Source organism: Onychostoma macrolepis, chromosome 08 (genome assembly GCF_012432095.1).
Source record: "Onychostoma macrolepis isolate SWU-2019 chromosome 08, ASM1243209v1, whole genome shotgun sequence".
NCBI classification, from domain to species: domain Eukaryota; kingdom Metazoa; phylum Chordata; class Actinopteri; order Cypriniformes; family Cyprinidae; genus Onychostoma; species Onychostoma macrolepis.
In genome coordinates, this window is record NC_081162.1 from 9,977,896 (window position 1) to 9,991,174 (window position 13,279).

The window sequence follows — 13,279 nt, forward strand, 5'->3', positions numbered from 1 at the left end:
AGAGAAGGGTTTTGAAAATAAAAATGCAAAAAAAAAAAAAAAGTTTTTTATTACTTATTTTACTTGTATCTCACCTTTTTCTCTTTAGCGATTCTCTCAGCTCTCTGAGAGGCGACCTGGATAGGAGGCAGAGGCTTGTCGTAGCTTATCCCGCTATAAATCACAAAAGAAAGAATGAAAGAGATGCCAAACTGGCGAATATTTGAAGCAGATCACTAGTAACATGTCAAGAGTAAATACCTCTCAGCCAGCACAGAGGCATGCTTAGGATTCTTCTGGAATGGATTCATGCCTAGTCTAGAAACAAAAACACCAAAAAATGATTTTTTGCTTTGATGAAAGCATACTGACGGAATGTAAATGCAATGTTTGCGTGTTGGACACTGCATTCACATACAGTGGTTTTATTGGTGGGCTCCTCTTGCTAGCAATGATTTTCATCAGCTCAAAGCGGTTGTTGTACAGCTGGATCTGGGTGGCATTGTCATCCTGTGTGTAGATCTGACACGTGCGCAGAGGACGACTATTCTTGGACTGCACAAAAAAGGACAAGTTACCAAGGAAACAGCTAAAAATGTGTGATGAATTTTTATTTTTAATTTTTTTTTTTAAATACCTTATAAATGCTCTTGGTCTTGTTTTTCTTAGGGTTAGCTTCATATATTAGCTGTAGGACAGTTTGTACAATGATGTCACAAGGAAAATGTTAAAGAAAATAAAAGAATTCACAACCACATGATACTGGTACAATCACTCACTTTGCCCTCCTCTCTGGGAATGATGACATTCTCATAGCGGTTACGGCATTGTTTCGGCGAGCGGTAAATCCTGCTACAAGAGTTGACCACGTCGCTCACCAGGTCCCAGTTAGGAGTGTGTGCTGGAGACACGATGGTCAGGTTCAAAGGAAGCTCCAGTAACTGCTTCACAGCCTGTGAACACAGAGAAAAAGGCAGAATCACAACCTTAGCTTATCCGTTTAACACACAACTGTGCAATTAAACATAAGCAGTGATAATGCAATAATGTGATGGATCACGTACCTGTAGCAGGGCCCAATCCTCACTGATAAGCCACTCAGGGTTGTCCTGCCCAGCCTCCATGGCTGGTTTGAGCAGTGAGGGCAGCGGTTTGGCAAAGGGAGCCTGTTGCTTCAGAGAGAAGTTCTTCTTCTGGTCTTTACCCTCCCGCCTTACTTTGAGCAGACTGGCCTTATCAAAGAGAGAGCGTGGAGGAATCACTGATTCTCCATGTCCCTTCTTTTTCTTGCGTCCCAGAGCTGGGGGAGAATTTAGCATGCGTTTAAGCACAGTAAGTTCAGACTGAAAGTGTTTCTCGAGGAGGCTTACCTGACGGGTCCATGTGTCTCTTGCGCTCTTTGCGGACATAGACTGGGGGCAGTTTGGATTCGGGCATTGGTGCAGTGTCATACATGAGGCAGATTACAGAGTCAATGTAGATATCGTTATCATCCTGTGGAGGAGTTGGGGGAGTCCACAGCTACAGAAAAGCGCAATAGTAAGAGTTATGAACCAATTTCCATATATTTTAAAATAAATATAGGGGTGACTCTCACCGAACTCATTAAGAATTTTACACCAAAATCAAAATAAACATTAAATAAAAATGTAGGGATGTGCCCGAATCTGGTATTCGGAAAGGTAATGATGTGTACTACGGCAACCGTAAAGGGAATAAATATGATATATACAAGAAAAATATATTTCAGTGCTTTCAGGGAGCCGTTATTAATATGCGGGACATTGAAATCACTTATGAATGCGCGTTTGCTTTTTACTTTCACGATCACACGCAGCCTAATCTACTACGGAGTGGCACTTACCACACATTTCACAAGATTAGATGTTTGTCAGTGGTGCTCTGGATCTGCAAATCATTCGACATCGTCCTATCGGTCATCTCTCCTTACCTCTCTCTGTTTATGTGGTAAGTGAAATTGTACATACTGTAATGTAACAGGCTACTGCTAGCAAGCGGCTAACCATGTCCCTTTTGTGGCTCCGTAGAACGCATTATTCGTTTTCCGTGTCTTTCCGAATACGGATTCGCTATTCGGGCACATCCCTATAAAAATGTATTTAGCTTTATTTAGCTACCCTTTAGATTGTTGGCACTGGAACATTATTTTTGATAAGCACATTTACATCTTAATTTATCTCATTACATTTATTTATTATGCAAAAAAAGAGACTTAATAAATAAAATGAAATAAAAAAATAAAAAAAAGTAAAATGTGATATAGACATGTTTTTGGGAGATTCACCTAAAATTCTTCCTTTAATTCTCTTCAGGAATGTGCAGTCTTAAACTTACCGGCATTATTTCTGTTTGTCCATCCTCATTCTCGAACACATACTCCTGTAAAGTGGAAGGGAACAGGGTATCAAATCTACACAACATGACATCACTTCCTACTGAAAAGAACATTAGAAAATATTTGTACCATGTTGTATGCGTCCTCTCTTGTGTAGGTGAACAGATCCTCCTCATCTTCTAGGATCATTTGCTCTGTTTTCTCTACCTTTAGTTTCTGTTGCTGCTGCAGCTCCCAGCCTCTCTTAGCAGCTTCTATGCGCTCCTGCAATTCACACAAACATTGACAATTAAACAGTACAATACATGTTATGACTGCCATGTAAATAATACAGAATATGTAAAAATGTTTCATACCTTTATAACCTGTTCATCTTCACTGATGTGCAAGTACTCCAGATAGTGCAGTGCGTATCTCTCAATAGGAGTCAGCTAGACAAAACACCACAAATTGTGATCAGAACCACTTTTTTCTTCTTTTTTTTTCCAGAAGAATTTGTTTTTTTATTGAGCAAGGAGAAATTGTTCAAAAGTAACACTAAAGACACTAATAATGTTACAAAATATTTGTATTTCATATAACTGCTGTTCTTTAGAAATTTCCATTCATCAAAGAATCCTGAAAAAAATGATCACAGCTTCCACAAAAACATTAAGCAGCACAAATGTTTTCAACATTGATAAGAAATGATTTATGAGCTGTACTTTTTTCTTTCAAAAATCGTAGTATATAAAGTTAAATCAACAGAATTTGCATGTTAAATAACACAAAACCAAAAGTTTATGGTTGCATGGTATAAAAAGCACATACAAGAACAATGAAATTTTCAAGTAACATTTTCTATAAATTTCAATAACCTCACCTGCTCCATGACTGCCGCCAACTCCTCTAACTGTGACGCCTCCTCTCTCACCCCTTCCCCCACATCCATCTCTTCTCGTCCCCCCACTTTATCACTTTTCTTGTCTATCTCTGTCTCCTTGACCTCAACTTCATACTGGGTTTCCTTTCGGATGGTGTTCAGGGCCTGGATGTAGGGTCTGGCCACATGAGGGGGGATAGATTCAGACGGGGATGGCTCCTGGTGGAGTACCACAAACTCCTCCACCTTCTCTCCAGAACCAGGCTCCACCTCAAACAGATCTTGAATGGTGCGCTGTGAAAATCCAGCACATATTTACAATGTGAGTATAGAGCTCTGTTCCAAATTCTAGAGAGCTGCCTCGCTGTCTATTGAAACACAACCTCATAACTGGCTAGGTTTTGAAACAGTCCCTCAATGTCAAAAGCAACAGTGATTGCATGTGTGCTTACCTGTGTTAAAAAGGCTAGAGTGTAATCCCTGCCCTGCGCAGCTACCTCTCGTATAAGGTCTTTAGTGCCATTCTTTAAGAGCTTCTCCTCAATTGAGTTCCCGCTCTCCAACCTGACAGAGCACAGCGTCAGTAAAAAAGCTGACAAATATAAACCTAACAAGCAAAAACTCTTAATTAATCCATCAGTCTTACCTGTAGATGTGAATGTCTTTGGAGCGGCCGATCTTGTCACACCACTCCTGTGTGCGTAAATCCATGCTGGGATTTAGGTCTGTGTCATAAAACACGATGGTATCCGCGTCAAACACATGGCCCATGGCTGAGCAGCAGCGATTGGTCAGAATGGTGCAGAAGATCTGTCTGTTGCGGTTAAACCTCTTGACCTGCTCCTGAAAGTGGTCGGGACATGAGGAACAAGATGGGTTAAGTATTGCATTTTCAGTACAAGATGAGATGTTTTTTGTGTTGGTGTTGATAGCACTTCACTGATGTGTAAGCATCATTTGAGGCCCTGTGTGGAACTGAATCCAACAGGGAGGGAAGAGTGCTCACTCATCTGCCCGTTTAATTACAACCCAGAAACCCACACAGCCTCAGTGGGACATTGACTTGGCCAGGGCAACAGAGAATATGTTACTCTAGGTGTTTTACCCGTCTCTCCTCCAGTGACAGACTCTCATCCAGCCGTACATAGGTGAGGTGACGGTGGTCTAAGAAGACCTCCAGTATATCCAGCATGCTGGTCATCTGGGTGAAGATCAGCACACGCCTGTTCTCAGCACTCAGCTTCTGCAGCAAGATAGACAGCGCCTCCAGTTTTCCTGCAGACAGATACAGGAACAGGCATTCTATTATTGTGATATTATCTAACTCAGACAGGAAGTGGAATGTAAGTGGGTAATTCTTGACCAGAACAAGTTGTAAAAGTTGCTTTATACTGATATTTATGAACTATAAAGCTGACAATTATAACACATACACTTACATTCAAAAGTTTGGGGTCAATAATTTTTTGGTTTGTTTTTAAAATAAATCTTATATTCTCTAAGGCTGCATTTATTTGACTATGTATGCAGAATAAAATGAGTAACATTGTGAAATTGTATTAGAGTTTAAATAACTGTTTTCTATTTTAATGTATTTTAAAGTATAAATTATGTGATGGCAAAGCTGAATTTTCAGCATTATTATTCCAGTCTTCAGTGCCACATGATCCTTCAGAAATCATTCTAATATGCTGATTTGGTGTTCAAAAACATTTCTTATTATTATCAATGTTGAAAACAGTCTTTAGTGTGACAATCAATTTAACTTGTCCTTGCTGAATAGCAGCATTTAAAATATATAATGTATACTTAAATGTTATGTTTTATATATAAGATATTACATTAAAAATATATATAAAAATCCAAAAACCAATCCAAGATTTTTAAATGGTACTGTAAAGGACAGAATGGTAGCTATATGATGGATAGAAGATACCATATTTGGAAACATACAATAGAATGCTTAACTGAATATCAGTAATAATTGTGAAATTTTAATCTGAATGCAACAGAGCTGAGGTGCTGTTGTGGTACTCACCTGAATCCATCTCCAACATGTGTACATCAGGGAATCTGACGACAGGAGGACAGGCTAAGTTACGGATCTCTGCGTTGTGTGGAGCGGACACTTCCTGTAGCTGTCGCCTGAATGATTTTTGTGCTAGGCTGTAAGATGGTGGAGGATTGGACGCATACAGCTGAGGTGGAGGGGCCACAGCAGCAGGAAGTATGCAGGAGAACCTTTAATATAATAGGAAGCAGCATTAGATCACAAAAAGTTCACAAAAGTGCTTTCATGGCAAGGAGTTCATCGTCAAATTCAGACCTCTTCAACAAGGTGCCTGCTGCTGCCTCCTGCTCCGTGTTAGAGAGAATCGCTGTGCGGAGTGGAGCCACCGTGGACACACATGTCCGCTGAGCCCTAATACAGCTGTCTCTGCCGACCCAGGACCAGCGGGAGTGCTGGGGTGCAGGGAAGGCTGGTGGAGGGTGTCCCTCATAAATGGAGCAGGTCTTAATCAGGTCAGAACCATACATCACAGAGCGTGAGGAACGCCGCTCGTTGGCATAAAATAAACTAGACAGACGCTCTTTCAGCTGCCTGGTTCTTTCCTCGCTTGACTCCTAAATAGACAAAAGACAAGGCTCAGATTTCACAACTATTTGATTGACTTCAATCCCTTCAACGTGTCTTTCAAAATCACCTACCTGTGTTGTGGTGTTTGTAGAGTGTTTAGCATTTGTTTCCATGTCTGTGGCAGCTTGAGTGACTGTGGTGCTTGCCATGGTGGCTGCTTTAATGGAAACAGGCAGAAACACAGAAACCTAAGTTTAAGACAACATTAGAACATCACATACTTAGGATAATGGTTCTCAACCTGTGGGCTGGGAACCACTAGGGGGCCTTTGCATAATTCTATGGGGGCCCATGGTCTTAGAAGACTGAAATTTTGAAAGTGTGATTTCTAGACCTAAAAATAATTATAAAATAAAATCTTAAACATTATGATAATTTATATAATAAATATAAAATTTTGGCTAGCTAAGACAAGCTCTAAAATATTTAATTAGGTAGAAATAGAGAAATGTTCATTAGTTAAAATAAATAAATAAATAAAATTTTATTGTGAATAAAGCGTGTAAACCCTGAAGAACATACTGTCCTTAAATCTTCTGAAATTAAATTATCATTAATATGTTAAATTATTTTAATATATTGCAACTCCTAGTTTCTATACAAAAAACATAGATTGAAAACAAGCAGGTACAACCAAATAGCAGAAATTTCCTAGCATACATGGGGTCCTTCACTCAAATAATTCACTCAAACATGAAAATTGTCGTTAATTACTCACACTCAAGTCATTCCAAACCCGTAAGGCCTTTGTTCATCTTCGGAGCACAAATTAAGATATTTTTGATGAACTCTGAGAGCTTTTTGACCCTCCATAGACAACAACGCAACTACCATGTTCAAAGTCTAGAAAGTTAGTAAAGACATTGTTAAAATAGTCCATGTGACATCAGGGGGGTGTTCCAGAAAGCAGGTTATGTGACATACCTGGGTATGTTTAAGGGTAAGCAAACGGATAACCTCAACTTTTGGTTCCAAAAACAGAGGTAACTTTCAGGGTAAGTAAGTAACCATAGCAACTCTCTGAAGATAACCTGCTCCGGAGTAGGTTCTGTTACAAGGGGTTGGCTTACTTCAGAGCTATTAGCGCATGTGCGCGTGACATATATATATATATATATATATATATAGATAGATATATTAGTGCTTTATAATTTACATATCATACAACTATCCATCTATCTAAGTAAAATATAAGGTAATCTATTATAATATGGTTATTATATTTATTGTATTGGCATAATAGTTATCTGCCTAAATTATAAAACACTTATCAAGTTCAAGTTGAGCTTTATTGTCATTCTGCTACATGTGTGGACATATAGTGGAACGAAATGTCGTGTCTCGCAGGACCACGGTGATACATACTAGTTAGACATGAGATACACATACAGCAATGCAAATATAGGAAAAAACAAAAAAACAAAGAACACAATAGGGCTATACAACAGTTTAACCATCTGACTATACATATACTATAAATACTATAACTACTATACCTAGTTGACTACACGTACACAAACTGAGACTGTACAAGAACTTTACATAAATACTGTACATGAAATGGTGCTAAAGAGATATTTGTACATGAAATTGTGCAGGAAATATATATTTTTTACATTAAATTGTTCAGAAGAGAGATTTTGTGGGAAGCAGCGCATAGTGCAAAAGAGTTAGTAGTGCAATGCTCCAGTAAACATTATTTTGTAGTGCAATATTCAAGTAAACATATATTATCTTATTGAGTCTTTGTTGCAGGGAGTGTTTATAGAAAGTGTCTAGTGTGCATATAGTGGGACAAGTGCGTTACTACAGGTGGTTTGTATAGCCCATTCACCTGTGTGTAGCACACCCAGAATTGCACTTAGGAGAAATTTGTCAATAGTTATTTATAGTTGGGGGCTGAGGTGTTCATGGTTTCAGAGCGGGACAGGGAGATTGGAGTTAAGTGCTCTCACAGCCTGGGGAAAGAAGCTGTTGAGCAATCTGACAGAACGAGCTTTGATACTCCGGTACCTTTTTCCTGATGGCAGGAGCTGGAAGAGGTTGTGGGAGGGTGGGTGGGGTCCTTCACGATGCTGGAGGCCTTGCTGGAGCATCGTGCAAGGAAAATGTCCAGGATGGAGGGAAGAGGGGCACCGATGATCTTTGCGGCAGTGTTCACTGTCCGTTGTAGGGTCTTGCGGTCAGCAGCACTGCAGTTCCCATACCAGACAGTGATGCAGCTGGTCAGCACACTCTCAATGGTGCCCCTGTAAAGGTGGTGAGGATGGGTGGAGGGAGACTTGCCCTTTTCAGCCGACGGAGAAAGTAGAGGCGCTGTTGTCCCTTCTTGTTGAGTGACGTGACGTTGGTGGTCCAGGTGAGATCCTTTGTGATGTGCACCCCCAGGAATTTAGTGCTACCGACTCTCCACGGTTGAGCCGTCGATGGTCAGTGGGGGGTGGTCAACAGAGTTTCTCCTGAAGTCCATCACAACCTCTTTTGTCTTACCCACATTGAGGGACAGGTTGTTAGCACCACACCATTCAGCCAGCTGTGCCACTTCCTCTCTGTAGTGCGTTTCATCGTTGTTGCTGATGAGGCCTACCACAGTTGTGTCATCAGCAAACTTGATGATGTGGTTGGAGCTGGACTTGGCAGTGCAGTCGTGGGTCAGCAGCGTGAAGAGCAGCGGGCTGAGCACACAGCCTTGTGGGGCCCCTGTGCTCAGTGTGGTAGTGCTCGAGGTGTTGCGGCCGATACGGACTGACTGAGGTCTTGCAGTTAAAAGTCCAGGATCCAATTACAGAGGGAGGTGTTAATGCCCAGCAGGTTTAGTTTGTGGATGAGCTGTTGTGGGATTATTGTATTGAATGCTGAGCTGAAGTCGATGAACAGCATTCTTACATAGGAGTCTTTCTGTTCCAGGTGAGTAAAAGCTAGGAACCGTTCGTCCGTGGAGCGGTTTGGACGGTATGCAAACTGGAGTGGGTCCAGCGTGCTTGGGAGACTGGACTTGATGTGATGCATGACTAACCTCTCAAAGCACTTCATCATGATTGGGGTCAGTGCTATGGGACGATAGTCATTCAGACAGGACACATGTGACTTCTTTGGTACTGGGATTATGGAGGTGGATTTGAGACACGTGGGGACGACTGCCTGGCTCAGCGAGATGTTGAAGATGTCTGTTAAGACATTCGTCAGCTGTGCAGCACAGTCTCTCAGTACACGTCCAGGTATGTTGTCAGGGCCCGCAGCCTTCGTGGGTTAATCCTGGATAGGGTCTTCCTTACATCGGCTGGGGAGAGACAGAGTACCTGGTCGTTTGGAGATGTGGGTAGTTTCTGTGCAGGTGTGTCGTTCTGTATCTCAAATCGTGAGTAGAAGTGGTTGAGTGCCTCTGGTAGGGATGTGTCATCGTCACTGGCCTGTGGCGGGGCCTTGTAGTCAGTGATGGTCTGAATGGCTTGCCACAGGGTCCGAGTGTCTTTACTGTCGCTGAAGTTGTTGTTGATTTTTTTAGCATACTGATGTTTTGCCTTCTTGATGCCATGAGACAGATTGGCTCTTGCTGTTTTGAGGGCTGCTTTATCTCCTGATCTGAATGCTTCATCTCTGGTCTTTAGCAGCCCACGAACCTCTGCTGTCATCCATGGCTTCTGGTTGGCACGTGTGGTGATGGTCTTGGTGACTGTCACATCATCTATGCACTTTTTGATGTAAGCAGTCACAGTTTCAGTGTACTCCTGTAGGTCTGTGTGGTTGTTGTAGGTGGCCGCCTCTTTAAACATGTTCCAGTCTGTGTCCTGGAAGCAGTCCTGCAGTGCTGAGGTGGCATTTTCTGGCCATACCGTGATTTGCTTTTGAACCGGTTTGGTGAGTTTCAGAAGTGGTCTGTATGCTGGGATTAGCATAACAGAGATGTGGTCCAGTACCGAGGTGGGGGCGGGGTTCAGCTTTGTATGCATTTTTCTCTATTGTATAAACAAAGTCCAGTGTGTTATTTCCCCTTGTTGCAAAGTTCACATGTTGGTAGAACTTTGGCAAAACTGTCTTTAAGTTTGCGTGGTTGAAGTCACCGGCTATGATGAAAAAGCCGTCGGGGTTATTTGTTTGTTGTTCGCTGATGGCGCTGTACAGTTCACGGCGCGTCCTTAGTGTTTGCACACGGGGATGTAAACGCGACAATAACAATGGCCGTGAACTCCGCGGCAGATAGAACAGTCGACACTTCACAAACATAAACTCCACCAGCGACGAACAGTGTTTTGAAACTAACGCAGCATTGTTACACCATTCTTTGTTGATATACACACACAAGCCACCGCCGCGAGTCTTACCAGACAGTGATGAATCTCTGTCCGCTCGGTAGCAGGTTAGCCCGTGCAGCTGAATGGCGGAGTCCGGGATGTTGTTCTTTAGCCATGTTTCAGTGAAAACAAACACACAACAATCCCTTGCCTCATGCTGTGTAGACCGACTGAGTTGAATTAAGTCCAGTTTGTTTTCCAGAGAGCGAACGTTTGAGAGCATGAGGGTTGGAAGAGCCGGTCTTGAGGGGTTAGCCCTTAGCCTGGCTCGTATACCTCCGCGCTTATGACAAGGTAATGTTTATTTTATTATATATGTTTGTTATATTTTATTATCTCACACATCTGCATTTTCTATAATGTATTTCTATAATAAAAATTAGGGATGCACCGAAATGAAATTCTTGGCCGAAGCCGAATAATAATGAAATGCTTGGCTGAATACCGAACGCGGTGTTTCGCATTTTTTCCCATTTATTTTGCCAATTTTTTCACCATTACAATAATTAAATAGTAAAAATTTGCTTTTTACTATTTTGTGTTGCTTTTCAGAGAAATAAATCAAATAACAAAAATATAATTTCAAAATATTTATTTAACACTGAAGAATATAAAATATAGGTAGTAACATTTTACGATGTTTCCTTTTGTTAACATTATTGCTTTAACTAACAATTAGCAATACATTTGTTATGGTATTTATTAATCTTCGTTAATGTAAGATAATAAAAAATATTTAGTTCATGTTAGTATAAGTGCATTAACAATTTTAACAAATAGGCCTACCACTTTTGATAATTCAAAAATTAAAAATGTGATACTTAATTTTAATACTGTATTAGTAAATGTTAACATTAAGATTAATAAATGCTTTTAATAAGAGTTTTTCATTGTTAGTTAATGTTAAAAATAGAAATATAAAGTGTTACCATAATCCAAAATATAAATAAAATCTTAAATTAATTTCCCATACAAGTAGCCTACCTGCGTGCCATCTGCGCCAGGTAGGGAAAGCGGCCTTGATTGGTCCTCCAAAATTCGAGAGGGTTATTGCTCCTGGGGATGGGGACTTCTGAGAGATAACCATCTAACTGTTGAGCAGTTGAGCTTGTCCTCTGTCTTGCAAATGGGTTATTCTCTTGGAGGATCTCATCGAACATGTCAGACAGCGAGACTGTGCGCGGCTCAGCTGTAGTACGAGCGCGTTTACTCTCTGCGCTGTTTTCATCTCCTGCGCTGTGCATCACCTGACCGTCTCCATCACCTAGCGGCTTTCCCAAATCCAACTCGGACGGGATCATTTCTCGTGTGCGCAGCTTTTTCCCCACATCCAAGTAATGATCTTTATATCGTGGATCAAGCACAGTCGCGATGCAGTACAGGGGTTCTGAGTAGCCGCCGCCGTGTCTTTCTCGTACTGATGTTCGGGGTGTCTTGATTTTAAGTGATAAATTAAACTTGAAGTGCTGTACGTTTTTGCAGATGCACCCCCTCTGGACAATTCAGGAGAACAGTGTCTGCAAACAGCCATTTTGCCTCTTTCTCTGACACTTTAAAGTGCTTCCACACTGCTGACATGTTTGCTGCATAAAGCGCGCGCCTCTCACTCGCAGGTTACTATTTGATCGTGTCATTAAAAACGTCATTGTTCGGCTAAATTTATTCGGCCTTTTTACTTATTTCGGTTGCCGAACATTCGGTGCATCCCTAATAAAAATACATATCTGATATGTCTTATTATATAACTAGCATCAAACAAACAATACAATTCTTATTTTCAACGATTAAAGATTAAACATAAGAAAAGAAAAATGATTGCACAACCACCCATTAGGTGGCGATATGCACTAAGTGTGCAAATGGCCTTTGAACAGAAAAAGAAGAAAGAAGCAGTATGGCGCACTTTTTGTTAGCGTCCATTTCCATAGTGACTCGTCGATTCATCGCTCTGTTGAGAATGTCTTGCATGTTAACCAGGAACATACTCTGGGTTGAATGATCTTACTCCTGGACTCGTTTTCGGAACCAACATACCTCGAGTAAGCAAGGTTTGGGTTGATCAACTGAGAGTTCAGGGTTTAGCAGATGTTAAGTTAACTCTGCTTTCTGGAACACCCCCCAGTAGTTCAACCACAATGTTTGGAAGCTACGAGAATACTTTTTACGTCGAAGACTGACAGAAGAGAAAAGTATTCTCATAGCTTCATAACACTAAGGTTGGACAACAGATCTCACATGGACTATTTTAACGATGTCATTACTACCTTTCTGGGCCTTGAACATGTCTGTTGCATTGCGGTCTATGCAGGGTCAGAAAGCTCTCAGATTTCATCAAAAATATCTTAATTTGTGCTCTGAAGATGAACGAAGGCCTTACGGGTTTGGAATGTTAATTTCTGGGTGAACTGTCCCTTTAAAGTTGATAACCACTGACAGTCGATAGGTGATGGTTGATCACTAATGAAAATAACAATCAGCTTCAGGACAGTGCAGTGCTTTACCTTGCTGGGGTGTGGAGGTGGCAGGGGGCGGCGTGCCTGAGGAGTTCTGTACAGGCACAGCCTGGGGTATGGTAGGCATCACCATGGGCGGCCCCTGTGGCCTGAGAAGAGGCTGTCCCGGGGCAGACACAATCTGCAAGATGTTGCCTAAAGCAGACACATAAACGTATGAGCATCACATTAAGCCATATAATGAGGATTTACTGAACACATAAAAACAGCTGACACAAGTGACTGGATATGGAAGTGAAATGAGACAAAGAGAGGATGAATATGGGCTGGACATTACCGAGTGTACCTTGGAGCTGCAGGGGCTGGCCAGTGGTGAGCTGCCGCAGCTGACTAGGAGACAAAGTGAACTTGTTGCCCTGGAACTGCAGGGTCACAGGGGTCTCTGGCTGGGCGATACGACCCTGCCCAACCAACTGAGTAACCTTCACTACATCTCCACCTTCAGTAGAAAACAACTAATGTTAAATAGTGGCTGACAATTTATCACTGAGAAAGAAAAAACATTTTAGTTAGTTTCGGGGTGAGAACGGAAAGGGACATGCACAACCACGGTGTGTTAAACAGAAGGAATGACACTTTTTCCTCAAACAAAAAACCTGAAACAAACAAACTGAAACCAGACTGATTTGTTTAGCGGAG

At 41.5% G+C, this 13,279-nt stretch overlaps 1 protein-coding gene across 9 annotated transcripts in view; it reads right to left on the minus strand.

Annotated features, from left to right (window-relative positions):
• ep400 (E1A binding protein p400) overlaps nt 1-13,279 on the minus strand; it is a 49,912-nt gene that overhangs the window by 10,636 nt on the left and 25,997 nt on the right. For 6 of the 9 annotated variants that reach the window (XM_058784232.1, XM_058784237.1, XM_058784236.1 and 3 more), the window contains 19 exons: nt 12,918-13,079; nt 12,629-12,775; nt 5,907-5,992; nt 5,524-5,822; nt 5,236-5,438; nt 4,303-4,472; nt 3,844-4,040; nt 3,650-3,761; nt 3,198-3,491; nt 2,692-2,766; nt 2,465-2,599; nt 2,335-2,379; nt 1,350-1,500; nt 1,044-1,279; nt 759-932; nt 617-667; nt 398-534; nt 241-297; nt 75-153 (listed from right to left, as the gene is read on the minus strand). In XM_058784232.1, the coding sequence (XP_058640215.1) occupies nt 75-153; nt 241-297; nt 398-534; nt 617-667; nt 759-932; nt 1,044-1,279; nt 1,350-1,500; nt 2,335-2,379; nt 2,465-2,599; nt 2,692-2,766; nt 3,198-3,491; nt 3,650-3,761; nt 3,844-4,040; nt 4,303-4,472; nt 5,236-5,438; nt 5,524-5,822; nt 5,907-5,992; nt 12,629-12,775; nt 12,918-13,079 (2,810 nt within the window). The remainder of the gene's footprint in view (nt 1-74; nt 154-240; nt 298-397; nt 535-616; nt 668-758; nt 933-1,043; nt 1,280-1,349; nt 1,501-2,334; nt 2,380-2,464; nt 2,600-2,691; nt 2,767-3,197; nt 3,492-3,649; nt 3,762-3,843; nt 4,041-4,302; nt 4,473-5,235; nt 5,439-5,523; nt 5,823-5,906; nt 5,993-12,628; nt 12,776-12,917; nt 13,080-13,279) is intronic. The other 3 variants (XM_058784234.1, XM_058784240.1, XM_058784233.1) reach the window with 2 other exon arrangements.